The sequence below is a fragment of the Rhinopithecus bieti genome, unplaced genomic scaffold (assembly GCF_001698545.2).
Source record: "Rhinopithecus bieti isolate Rb0 unplaced genomic scaffold, ASM169854v2 scaffold_6022, whole genome shotgun sequence".
NCBI classification, from domain to species: Eukaryota; Metazoa; Chordata; class Mammalia; order Primates; family Cercopithecidae; genus Rhinopithecus; species Rhinopithecus bieti.
In genome coordinates this window covers 13,923-27,103 of record NW_016805265.1, presented here as the reverse complement: position 1 = coordinate 27,103, position 13,181 = coordinate 13,923, and the positions used below count along the sequence as shown (strand labels likewise).

Genomic DNA, 13,181 nt, shown 5'->3' with positions numbered 1-13,181 from the left:
GAGGGAAGAAATGCAGTTCATTTCATTGATGAGCTGCATTGTCCGGCCTCGCTTGGGATTAGGTGTGGCCATGCGATTGTTGCAATAAATGGATGTGAGTGGAAATGATGTGGGCACCTTCCAGACCTGGCCCAGAACACACTCCTATGCCTGATCATCTAGGCTTTTCCTCTTCCACGGTTTGATGCAGAAGAAGTTGGGGAAGCATCTTTAGAGAACTGAACCTGGATCTCTTGATACTGGGCTGACTATGTTATTTGTTGGCCAAACTGGAACACGTGAGAATAAAAGGATACAACTGTTCACTGGGAATATTCAGTTTGTACTGTGTGTGGACAAGAAATCAACTTCTGTTGTGCTAGTCACTGAAATTCTGAAGCTTATTTCTTATAATAGGATTATCTTAACTGACACGTGTACAAACTTAAGCCAACCTTTTTCTCATATGGAATATTGTTAAAAAATAAAGTTAATGTAATAGTCATAAAATTTAAAAAGTTAAATGCATTACAAAATAGAAAGATGAATCATGTCAGCCTTAATCCTACCACCCAACTGACCGTTAACAGAGATGTATTTTCACCCAGATTGTTTCTTTGTATATTTTTACATAGATGTGACTAAAATATATTTATTTTTGAATCATATATTTTAAATTAACACATTTTCCTCATTTTATTAAAAATGTATTAGTGAATATCATTTTAAAATGTCATTCATATCTAATAAACAGACTTAATTTACTACTAAATAATACATAAAAGTTATAGAAAAACTAAGAAAATAGATATGTAGGAAGCAAAAATCCTACAGGAAAAATGTGTATATAAGCACCACCAGCTGTGATGGCTCACACCTGTAATACCAGCACTTTGGGAGGCCGAGGCAGGTGGATCACCTAAGGTCAGGAGTTTGAGACCAGCCTGGCCAACATGGTGAAACCCCTTCTTTACTAAAAATACAAAAAATTGGCTGAACGTGGTAGCACATGCCTGTAATCTCAGCTACTTGGGAGTCTGAGGCAGGAGAATCACTTGAACCACAGTGACCCGAGATCATGCCAGTATACTTCTGCCTGGGTGACAGAGCGTGAGACTCTGTCTCAGGAAAAAAAAAAAAAAGAAGAAAAAATGTGTATATAAGGACAAATTTAATTGTAGTATATACCAATCTATAATCTACTTTTAACATAAACATACATGGTGAATATTCTTCCATGTGACAAAATGTAGTTGTATATCATAACTTCAGGGATTCCATAGTGTTTAATAATATGCAGCTTTAAAAAACGAATCCCTCAATTAGTGCTGGATATTTGCATTGTTTCTAAGATTTTAGTTGTGTACCAAGGTTGTTATAAGGAACAACTATGTTCAGTTTTCTTGGCGTGGTTGATGGCTAGGTCAAATACTTCTTTTTTTCCACATAAAATCCAGCTTCTGCAGGACAAAGAATCTCTTTTCTTTTATTGGATCTTTGTGTACAAGCTGTGAAAATACCATTTTCTCAATGCTCATGCTGAATCTGAATATCATCGTTTTTGTAAATCCTTCCCAATCAGATAAGCAAAATTATTACTATTTTAATTTGTATCGATTATTTAACGTTTACTTTTCCAAATGTTTATCAGTGTTTTTTTTTTTTTAAAACAAACTTGCCTATTAATGTTGTTAGCCTAGTTTTTTATAGCTGTGGATAATGTAGATGTTAATGGCTGCAAAATGGATATGTTGAATGCATGATATTTTACCATTTCCCTATTTAGGACATTAATGCTGATTCTAATTTGGGACCTATTATTAAATAATGTTGCAATGAACATATTTATGAATAACCTTCACACACACACACACACACACACACACACACACACACACACACTTCAGATCTTACATGGAATAAAATCCCATGCTCAATGTCAAGTGTTTCTGTCGGATCTAAAAGGGAAGACTGACCTACCAGGCACTCTCCTGCCAGGATCCTTTGGAACTGGTGGCAGAAATCTTTGGTCACTTTGCTGCTGTCTCTGACTTACACCCTGGGACTCCACAGAGCTCTGCTTGGCTGGCTTTTTGGGGTCTTTGTGTTTCTTCTATGTGATGGCCCCCTGACTCCTACGTGTGCTGCTGGTCACTTGCTTATCTCTGCATGTGTTTACGCCTTTCTCACCTGCGCTGCTGCCAGTGCTGCTTCCCAGGGAAAGGCTTGGGAGATGGACATCAGGACAGCCTTATGTGAAAAATAAGTCTATTTGTTTTTCCTCCTATTTTTCAATGTGCTGGATTTTTTCCCTGTGTGCAGGTGATTTATTTGTTATTCTTTTCAGTGAAGTTTCTATTTTTTTCCGTGTTGGTCCCATTTGATTCAGTGTTTGCCAGCTATTGTGAGTTTATAGTGTTCTGTCACATTTAACTCATTAGCGGTACTATTTGAGAGCTCAGGATCTTAAATAAAGTCAGCAGGGTCACTATTATATTAACTGTGTCACACTTGAACTGTAGCATTTCTTAGGTTTGTGGACTGAGGTTAATATCTTCTATATGCGGAATAAGCAAAGCTAAGGCTGTGCTGGTTGTCTTCTTCCTTCCTGATATAATTTGGCTCCGTATCCATGCCCAAATCTCACCTTGAATTGTAATAATCCCACATGTCTTGGGAGGGACCTGGTGGGAAGTTATTGAATCAAGGGGGCCAGTTTTTCCTGTGCTGTTCTCATGATAGTGAATAAGTCTCATGAGAGCTGATGGTTTTATAAAGGGGAGTTTCCCCGCACCAGTTCTCTTGCCTGCTACCACGTAAGACATAACTTTGCTTCTAATTCACCTTCTGCCATGATTGTGAGGCCTCTCCAGCCATGTGGAATTGTGAGTCAACTAGACTTCTTTCCTTTATAAATTACCCAATCTCAGGTATGTTCTTATTAGCAGTGTGAGAACAGACTAATATATTTCCACACCTCTGGACACAGACTCCACTGAGCATAGATTAAAAACTTTAGGACCTGAGAATCTCCAAGTCTCTTCTAATTTCACACACTGTCTTTCTGGGATCAAACCAGATCATGCATGTGAGGCTGTAATGAACACTACAGGTAGAATATAGATAATTTAATTATTTTTAAAACACGATTTCCTGTGGATCATAAATACAGATCCATTTATGCCAAACTGACCTGCCTGGTAGAAGCAGAGGAACCAGGAGAATTGAGGTGAAATTTTTTATCATTGTAAAATTTCCAAAAGCAGAGACAGGGCCTATTATATGCCCGGCACAAAGAGAGAGATCAATCAGCAAGTATTCGTCTGTTGATAAATGGCATAGTGTTACTTCCAGCCCAGTGGCCCTGGAGCCCTCTGGGGCACAGCTGCCATAACCCCAGATTGCCAACAGGGGGAGTCTGGGTCTGAGGCCAGGCTAGGCTGAAAGATGTTGAGGCTGCTGAGTGGCTCCACAGAAAGTGATGCCTGAGCCCCTGGGGAAAGCTGCGCTGGACTGAGGGCCTCAGCCAGCCTTGCCCAGGTGGAAGGTGAGAGCTGGCTCCTCTGATCAGCATCAGGTGGGCTGGCAGCCCAGGTCTGGTTGGAACAAGCAGTAGAGAAGAGTTCACACAGAGCTGGGAACTCTGTTAGCGAGATGAGAGAGAGACTGGCTTCAGAACAGGGTGAGCTAGAAGGGAAAGAAACTGGTAACCAGGGCACTTGGGTGAAAAACACTTGGGAGCTGGGAAGGCCAGCCAGGAAGGAATAAGGTTGACTGAGCTTAGGGCTGGGCCTGGGGCAGGCAAATGGGACCTAGGTGCAGAGGAGCATCTCAACCTCCTAAGCTTCAGGCAGACCTGGCTGTGGGAGAAGCCTGCCCCCGCTGGAGAGACAGGAAATAGGAAAAAGGAAACTGGGTACTCACCGCATAGTTTCCTGGAAATGGGAAACTGGGTACTCACGGCATGGTCCCTGGCCTTCCGGGTCCCTGGAGTTATTTCCTTTCCACTGCCCTGCTCCATTCTCTGCTCCATTGTTAGGGGAGTAGGTGGTTGGTTTAGAGATGGTAAGAAATTCCTAAGTTCCAGAGATGTTTATTTATTTATTTTTTGTGAGGGGAGGGGGGTGAAGATTGTTTGCAATGGAGTTCAAACCAGCTCTGACAGAGGGTTCAGTATCAAAGACATGTGATTGAGAAATTGGTGAAAACACTGTACAGCATGGAGTTTAGGGAGGAAGGAGGGCTGGGGGAGAAAGGAAGAAGCAAAAGCCAGAACTGTCAGCAGATGGCTGCCTGGAGCAGTGTTGTGGCATATTGAAGATGGTTCAGTGAATAAATAAGACTTCAGTCATATTTACGCTAGAGATCCATTTATTACAGTCCTGCAACCCCAACCGCCCACCCCTTGGGGATTCTTGCCTCTGTCCCAGAGATGGTCAGGCCCAGAGGAAGGTTAGTCTCATGCCTGCTGTCAGAGGCACTTCATTGTTCTCTTTATCCAGGGCAGGAAGTATGAGATCTTCATGTAGACTCCTGGAGGTGTCCCCTGTTTGTTTCCATGGGAGAAAATACCTTGGGCCACACCCTTACACACGAGGGGCCCCCCGGAGTCCCCCTGTGAACAGAGAGAGGAAAGACTGAGCTGGCCTTTCCTGGGATGGGTGGTCTCTGTTACGGATTTTGTGTGACGTCAGTGCCAGGCAGGCCTTGTCACCTCCCTCAGTCCTGGGTCTCCAGCATGGCCCTGGCTGTGCTTTCTAGCTCTCCCCAGACCAAGCCTTTCTCTGCAATTCTCACGGACGCTTCGGTGATAAGTGACTGTGGGATGACAAATCCCTCCCCTCCAGCCACCCCAATCCACCCAAGGAGTGGACTAAAGCCACCTCAATCCACCCAAGGAGTGGACACAGGCTGTCCAAGCTCTGAGCTGAGAGCATAAGGATCTGGCCACTGCCATACCCCAGAAATCCCTCAAGTTCCTCTCTCCCTGTGGTCTTTCTGGGTAGGGGCTGGAAATCCAACCTTGAAACCGGTCTTTGTCATCTTTGGATCCCCCACACAAATCTCAGTGGCTTTGATGTAATTGCCATGGAAGAGACGTTCACACTCCCAGTCCTTCTGCACTGTCAGCAACACTTCCTGCAGTGTGGTTGCTAAAGTGTCCTTTGAGACACAACCCCAGCCGGCCACACTGCACACCTGCCCTGGCTTCACCTGGACCTTGCTGCTAGGTAACCTGAGGGGCCGTACAGCTGTGGTCCGCCTGGCCTTTCTCTCCAGCTGGTAGGGAAGAAGCAAGAAAGTCCAGGTCAAGCAATGGCCTTCTGGGCCCCGAAACAGTGATGGGGCTGCACAATCTTCCCTCTCCTCTAAGGCATAGGAACTGGCCAAGAGGTCAGGATGGAAAGGAGGGAAGAGCTCGTGTCACAGTGGCCACAGTGGGAGTGGAACCAACTGGACCAAGAAGAGCAAGAGTGGCAGGAGTGTGCCTCACCTGCAGTAGCATGATGTCGTTGGATAAGTTCTCAGGATTATAGGCTGGGTGGGGGATGGCTCTTTTCACAGGGATAAACTGCTGGGTCCGCTCCTGTTCCTTGATATTATGGGCCCCCAAGGTGACATTTATGGAGCTGCACAGAGAGCAGAGTGAGGATGGGGGTGGAGTCACAGAGGATACAGCCCAGCAGTAGTAAAGAGCAGATGACAGCTAGGGCAGGGTGGGGCTGCAGCTGAGGGGAAGTTGAGGGGACAGGAGGGCTCCAGGGCTGAGTGACTGTGCCCTCTGCTTCACAAAGACATGAAGAGTAGGGCTTCCGGGGGCTCTCTCTTGCCTTCAGGAAATATCATGAAATTGCTCGAGTTTGCATTTTGATCCTTAATGCATGGATTCAACCTTTACCACTGCTTTATTTGGCCAGTGTGTGAAACCATGCCACTTGCTCTGACCTCTGACCCTCTGACCCTGTCCTATTTCTCATCCTCTCCTCATCCTAGTCCTATTCCCAGGTGGCTGCTCCAATGAGCTTTCATGGGCTTGCATTACCAGGAACTCTGGAAGCTCCCCTGGGCTGCAGTCCCCAGAAGAAAACAAGGGTCCCTGTTGTGGGGGGCGGCTCAGAAGGTGAGCTGGTGTTGCTCCTTACCTTCCCAGGCAGTGAGCAGCTGTCAGCACAAAGTCCTTTCTCACTGGGATGCCGCCACACCTCTTCTTACTCTTCTCATCCAGAAACTGAACAAAGGCCATGTAGGGGCGGGAGTGGGGCTTGGCCTCATGGCCCCCAATGATCTCCTCTGAAAGGAAAGGCTGGAAGATAAAGTAGCTGGGGATGGTTGCGGTCAGGAGAGAAGGCTTAGGATGACAGTGATTGACGGTGAAGTCTTTTGTGTGCTGCAGACAGTGAGGGAGGGTCCTCCTGAGCTCTGCAGGCAGCACTCCTTGCAGGCAGAGTAAGCTTTTCTGAACTTTAAGTCTCAGAACCTTCTCTCAGAAAGAATGGACAGTGCTTGACTTCTGCATCCTACTGCAGAAACATACATGGAGGAAGAAAGATCTATTTTCACAACGGTAGAGCCCCAGAGGATCCTGGACCGTACTTCCCAGGCTCCTCCTTTTTAGTGAGTCTCTCTGATCCCTCTGAGCCTCTGCTGTCCTCCGGATTGGTGCCATTTTCTAATGATCTACCCATGAGCTTCTGGAGTTGGATTTTCTAAAATTCTCGTGTGCCAGGGCCTAACATATTCTACGTTCTCAGTAAGTGTTGTTTGGTGCGTAAATGAATAGCCTCCAATTAGCCTTTGGCTGAGGTTTAGTGGGGGTAGGGCTGGTGGGATTCAGGACCTCAGGGATGTTAGAGGGGGGTACCACCAGGTCAGTGGAGTAGCCGAGGGCCTGGAAAGGCAGAAGGAAGTGGAGAAACCAACTAAAAATGAATTGCAAAGCCTAGGTGGAGCCAAGGTATTGGGAGAGCTATGGACACAGTCATCTTGCCACCTCTGAGATAAGTTGTACCATGGACTTCTCTCCTGGGCAGGGGTGATTGGGTGGGGGCACTGAATAATTTAAGTGGTTCTTAAGCTGGGTCCAGTGATAACTCCCACGACTGCAACTTGGTGTCTGAGCTCCTCTTTCCTGGGTTGGAGTGTAGAATAATAATTACTTATCTTTTTCAGCTTCACATTCCCCACCAAATGCCTTTCTAAGAACAATCCATATTCCAGGTCATAAAGGAGAGGTCTAGGGAGAGGCTAACACCTATTAAACCTTTTAGGGAACACCCTTCATTTTTCCATCTTTGCTGAGTCTCTATCTAGCCTCAGATTTATAAGTCTGGGTGTGGAATAGGAGCTGGGCTCAGATTGAAGAAAATTCCTGACCAGTGCTCATAGGTACAAGGTATCTTCTAAGATGGGTTCAGGCCTCTAGAATAGGGATAGTCACTTACCTGTCCCAGCCCCAGGGGTCAGAAGAAAGGCCAACAGGAGCAGAAATGGCTGCATTTTCTCAGGAAGGCTGCCCAGGTCAGAGCTGTTGGTGTTGACTCCTTTCAGAAACAAAATGCTGGAGGGGGATGAAGGAGGGATGGGTACAGTAACCTCAGAGACCTCCTAGGCTTGTCCTCTTCTGGTTTTGATGGGTGTCATTATAAGGGTGGTTTATTAAAATTCTCTCATTTGGTTTAAGTCGACACGGCACTGTCACCACATTTACACCCCTGCTGCTGAGTAACAAGGTGAAAGCAAGAATAAAGAACAAGGAGGTGGAACTGTTGAAGCTGTGGCTGGAGCTAGCAGAAAGGCTGGTACTGCGGAAGCTCCTCAGTGACTGAGAAGAACCAAGAATTTCTCCTTTTCTCAGTTCTTGGCTCTTTTTCTACTCAGATAAAATCATGAATAATTATTTAGCAAGCCAGATCCAGGGATATGAGAGACATGACTCTTGCCATTGAAGAGTAGACTGAAAATCTGTGGTTAGAGCACAAGATGGTAAGGGCCATGGTGGGGAAATATGCTTGTTGGTGTGAGATGGAGGCTGGACTTGCCTTACCAGTATGCAGAGTTGCACACACCGAACAAATACTCCAAAAGGCAACCCATTCCTATCTTACCACTATCTCGGATTCATATTTTTGGAATATTTAGAATACCCTCTTTAAATATAAATATTCTGTGACAAAGATAACTTTTGTATTCCACAGTTCTACACAAAAGTTCTGGACTTGATATTTATTGAACCAAAATTAGTCATCATTGCGTCCACTGAAGTGTAGTGCTTTATGCTTTGGTTATTTAGCCCTCCTTAAGTGGAGGTAGGGACTGTTCCACTCCATCCGTGCTGCTTATGAATGAGGAGGGGATTTCCCTTGAGAAATGCTAGTTGTTGTTACCAGATGATGAAAAAACGGATGCTGATCATCCTGATAATAATTATCCACTAAGGCCGGGCACGGTGGCTCACGTCTATAATCCCAGCACTTTGGGAGACTGAGATGGGTGGATCACGAGGTCAGGAGATTGAGACCATCCTGGCTAACATGGTGAAACCCTGTCTCTACTAAAAATACAAAAAAATTAGCCGGGCGTGGTGACGGGTGCCTGTAGTCCCAGCTACTCTGGAGGCTGAGGCAGGAGAATGGCTTGAACCCGGGAGGCAGAGCTTGCAGTGAGCCGAGATCGCACCACTGCACTCCAGCCTGGGTGACAGAGTGAGACTCTGTCTCAAAAAACAAACAAACAAACAAAAAAACTGTCCATTAAGTATTCTCTCAGTTTCCAGAGAGCCATGTCTCTGATGTCCTTTGGCTCACAGTCATGGGCTGTCCATAAACAAAATGTGTGTGTATATATATATATATTTGNAGATGGGTGGATCACGAGGTCAGGAGATTGAGACCATCCTGGCTAACATGGTGAAACCCTGTCTCTACTAAAAATACAAAAAAATTAGCCGGGCGTGGTGACGGGTGCCTGTAGTCCCAGCTACTCTGGAGGCTGAGGCAGGAGAATGGCTTGAACCCGGGAGGCAGAGCTTGCAGTGAGCCGAGATCGCACCACTGCACTCCAGCCTGGGTGACAGAGTGAGACTCTGTCTCAAAAAACAAACAAACAAACAAAAAAACTGTCCATTAAGTATTCTCTCAGTTTCCAGAGAGCCATGTCTCTGATGTCCTTTGGCTCACAGTCATGGGCTGTCCATAAACAAAAATGTGTGTGTATATATATATATATTTGTATATTTATGTATATGTATATATATAAATATATATGTATAGTTAAGTAGAGAACGTGTAAATGATAACATTAAAATTACTGAGAATTCTACCACAAGAGATCATTATTAATGCTTAAGCATGTTTCCTTCTACTATTTTTCCAGGTATTTATAAGGTGCTATTCCTGCTATTACTTTAACTGAATTGGGATAGGACTTTAGGTGATAATCTTTTTTTGTGATGAATTTTCCAGGTGTTCTTTGAGCTTCTTGTATTTGGATATCTAGATATCTAGCAAGGCCAGGGGAGTTTTCCTCAACTATTTCCCCAAATAAGTTTTTCAAGCTTTTAGATTTCTCTTCTTCCTCAGGAACACCAATTATTCTTAGGTTTGGCTGTTTAACATAATCCCACATTTCTTGGAGGCTTTGTTCATTTTTTTAAAATTATTTTTTCTTTGTCTTTGTCTGGTTGGGTTAACTTGAAAGCATTGTCTTTGAGCTCTGAAGTTTTTTCTTCCGCTTGTTCTAGTCTATTGTTGAAACTTTCCAGTGCATTTTGTGTTTCTCTAATGGCTTTCATTTCTAGAAGTTGTGATGATATTTTCTTTATGATATCTATTTCTCTGGAGAATTTTTCACCCATATCCTATATATATATGTGTGTGTGTATATATATATATACACATATATATATGTTAATTTTTAAAGTTGTTTTTCACCTTTCTCTGGTATCCCCTTGAGTAGCTTAATAATTCTCTGAATTGTTTATCTGGCAATTCAGAGATTTCTTCTTGGTTTGGATCCATTGCTGGGGAGCTAGTGTGATCTTTTGGGGATGATATAGAACTCTGTTTTGTCATATTACCAGAATTACCTTTCTGGTTCTTTATCATTTGGGTAGACTATTTCAGTGGAAAGGTCTGGAACTCAAGGCCAGCTGTTCAGATTCTGTTATCCCATGGGGTGATCCTTTGATGTGGTGCTCTCCCCCTTCCCCTAGGGGTGGAACTTTCTGACAGCTGGACTGCATTGGCTGTTATTGCTCTTCTGGGTCTAGGCTCCCAGTGGGGCTCCCAGGTTCCAGCTGGTGCTGTGGAATGTCTGCGAAGAGTCCTGTGATGTGATCTGTCTTCAGGTCTCCCAGCCATGGATATCAGTACCTGCTCTGGTGGAGGTGGCAGGGGAGTGAAGTAGACTCTGTGGGAGTCCTTGGTTGTAGATATGTTTAGTGTGCTGGGTTTCTTGAATGCTGGCTATGCTAGCAGTAAAGTTTTCATGTGGACACACTCAGGACCTCTGGTTAGCCAGGATGTTGCAGGCATTGGAATTAGGTGTTATCTTCTCCTTCCTGGGTTCAGGGTTAAGAGGTGGTGCTTTCAAGAGAGCACCAGCTGCGGTGGTAGTAGAGGGATCTAGGCTTGCCCTAATTTGGCCAGGGTAAGAAACCAAAGTTTCTCAGATCATGGGTGGGGCCTTGAAGCTCCCAAGAGTTTCTATCTTTTGTGTTTGGTTACCAGGGTGAGTAAAGAAATACCATCATGTTGGGGTCTGGGCTCAGAGTCTTCTTTGATGGGGTTTGTTGTGGCCACTGTGGGGGATGTGGGGGTGGTTCTTAGGCCAGTGGGGTTATTTCCCAGAGGGGATCTTGGCTACCTCTGCTGTGTCATATAATTCACCAGGGAAGTGGGGGAAAGCTGGTAGCGAGAGACCTCACCCAGCTCCCACACAGTTGGCGAGGCCAGTCTCACTCCCAAAGTGCCCCACTCAGATCTTGCCCAAAGCTGTGAGCTTTCCCACTGAGAAAGCAAGCATGACTTTCAGATATCACCCTTCCCCATCTGCCCACTTCAATGGGAGGGACTTCTTTGCTTCTGAGTTCATGTGCTCATATTGCCAAAGCTCCCACTCGTCCCCTAGACTCCACCAAAGAAAATTTGTGTCCAATTGAAACCATTACCCGTTTCAGTTGGAAGCTTCCTTCACCTGGTGACCCCTCCCCAATTCCACTGGCTGCCTTCCCTGAGAGCTCCTGTGACATATAGTCAGGAATGGCTTCCCTGGGCTCAAGCTGAAGACTGGAAGTGCCTGCAAGGCACTCCCCCTGATACTTCTACTTTTATATTTTGTGTGACTGTCTACATTCGTTTTAGTTCTAGGTAAGGTTAAATTCTCCCTTGATCTGGATTTTCAGATTCCCCAGTGGGGATGTGTATTCAGAGGCAGGTTTTCTAACTCTCACACTTTGGGAACTTACAGTTTTTCACCTGTTTTGCAAAATTTGCTGCAGTGTCCCGTTTCTTTCAAAGGATCTGTGAATTCCTTTGGTTCTCCTGGTGTGTTCCTGTGGTGGTTCTTGGAGCAAAAGATCACAGTGTGAGTCTTCACATACTGTTGTGTCCATCTAACTGGGAGTTGCATGTGCCTTTAAAGAAACCTGACTCATGAAGGACTTCCCATTTTTTGTACTGCCATGATCATCAACGCATTATTACTGTCTCACACTGTTTCTTCATAGTGTCTCTCATCCTTCAGATCTCACCTTGTACTGGTATTATTATGGATCCTAGTAATTTATTTAAAAAACAGCAAAAGCTTAAACTCTCTTCCTTTGAGTCTCGTGGGGTTGGAGTGAAGTTGTTGGTTTGGATCCTTGCCCAGGTAGCTTTCAGATCCAGCCCTCATCTTCCTGCTGTTCTCTGTGACACAATCTACATCACACAGATTTCTCTGTCTGGCAGCTCTGTCTTGTTGGGCCAACCAATGGTTGGTGCTGATGAATGAGGGTCTTTTTCCTTCCCACTCTTTCTTCTTAGCTTGAGGACTATTTCAGGATGACTCCTCTGCTCTCCTCCTGGGTCCAGCTCTCACCTGGCAGGCTAGATATGGTTTCATATTCTGCCAGGTGATCAGGGTCCTGGCAACACTACTTGCTCCCTCCATGCCTCCAGCTAGGTGTGGTAGTGGCTTCCTGTTATTGCTAATCTCTGGGTTGATTCATTTTACCCTCTTTGGCTTCTCTCATGTAATTAGTTCCCTGTAATAAACTCCTTCTGTTTGCAAATATTTGGAGTGGTTTCTGTTTTCTTGGACCCTCACTAAGACACTCTAGGGTATTGTATTAATTTCTTAGTGCTGTTATAACAAAGTATTACAAACTGGTGGCAGCAGACGACAGAAATTGATTCTTTCACTGTTCTGGAGGCCAGAAGCCCGAAATCAAATATCAGCAGAGTTGGTTCTTTCTGGAAGTGTCTGGCAAAGTCTGTCCCATGCTTCTCCTAGCTTCTAGAGGTATCTAGCAATCCTTGCCACTCTTTGGCTTGTAGATGCATTGCTCCAATCTCTGTATCTGTTGTTGGGTGATATTCTCTGTGTGTCTGTGTCCACATTTACCTGTTTTAAAGTGATGCCAGTCATTTCATTAGGGTCCCTCTTAATCAAGTATGACCTTATTTTAACTTAGTTACATCTGCAAAAACCCTACTTCCAAATGGTGTCACATTCATAGGTGGTGGGTGAACATAAATTTGGGGGGACACTATTCAACCCAATACAGTTGGATTTTAGTTTGAGTCTTTGGTTCAAAAAACAAACCAAGGATTTAGTTAGAGGTAATTAATTTTTTTCTGAGATAATTCCAAGAGACTGGAGCAAGGAAGTAGGAAGAATGAGACAGGGAAAATAAGGAGAGCTAACCATGAGTGCATTACCGAGCTACCTATTGCTGTGGGCATCTGGAGCTGAATCCTGCTGGAGACTCTTTGAGAATCCATAAAGAATGGATGTCAGCATTGTCTTTCCAAAATTCAGGAGGCTGGGTCATTTGCCTGATAAGTCCCATTCCCAGTTGGTTGAGTGTTTTCTCTAGGAGCATTAATTCTTTCTCACTTGAGGGCTAAGGCTGCTCTTTGACAGAGCAAATTTTTACAGCTCCAGAGAACATCCTGAGAGAAAAGCTGAGAGGTGCTTGGGTGCCTGGGCACTTGAGGGGC

General features: G+C 44.8%; 1 protein-coding gene across 4 annotated transcripts; it reads right to left on the bottom strand.

The window, feature by feature from the left end:
• Nucleotides 1-4,327: 4,327 nt before the first annotated feature.
• On the bottom strand, nt 4,328-7,724 carry GZMH (granzyme H). 4 transcript variants are annotated; one of them, XM_017871893.1, is made up of 5 exons: nt 7,422-7,723; nt 6,123-6,283; nt 5,474-5,609; nt 5,002-5,259; nt 4,328-4,594 (listed from the first exon to the last, which is right to left on the bottom strand). In XM_017871893.1, the coding sequence occupies exons 2-5, from the start codon at nt 6,221-6,223 to the stop codon at nt 4,451-4,453; spliced, it is 639 nt and encodes a 212-aa protein (XP_017727382.1). In that variant the 5' UTR covers nt 6,224-6,283; nt 7,422-7,723; the 3' UTR covers nt 4,328-4,450. The 4 variants fall into 4 exon arrangements, with proteins under 4 accessions (XP_017727382.1, XP_017727381.1, XP_017727380.1 ...); XM_017871892.1 differs by having other exon boundaries at nt 4,328-4,525; nt 6,123-6,270; nt 7,422-7,722; XM_017871891.1 differs by having other exon boundaries at nt 6,123-6,270; nt 7,422-7,721.
• Nucleotides 7,725-13,181: the final 5,457 nt, after the last annotated feature.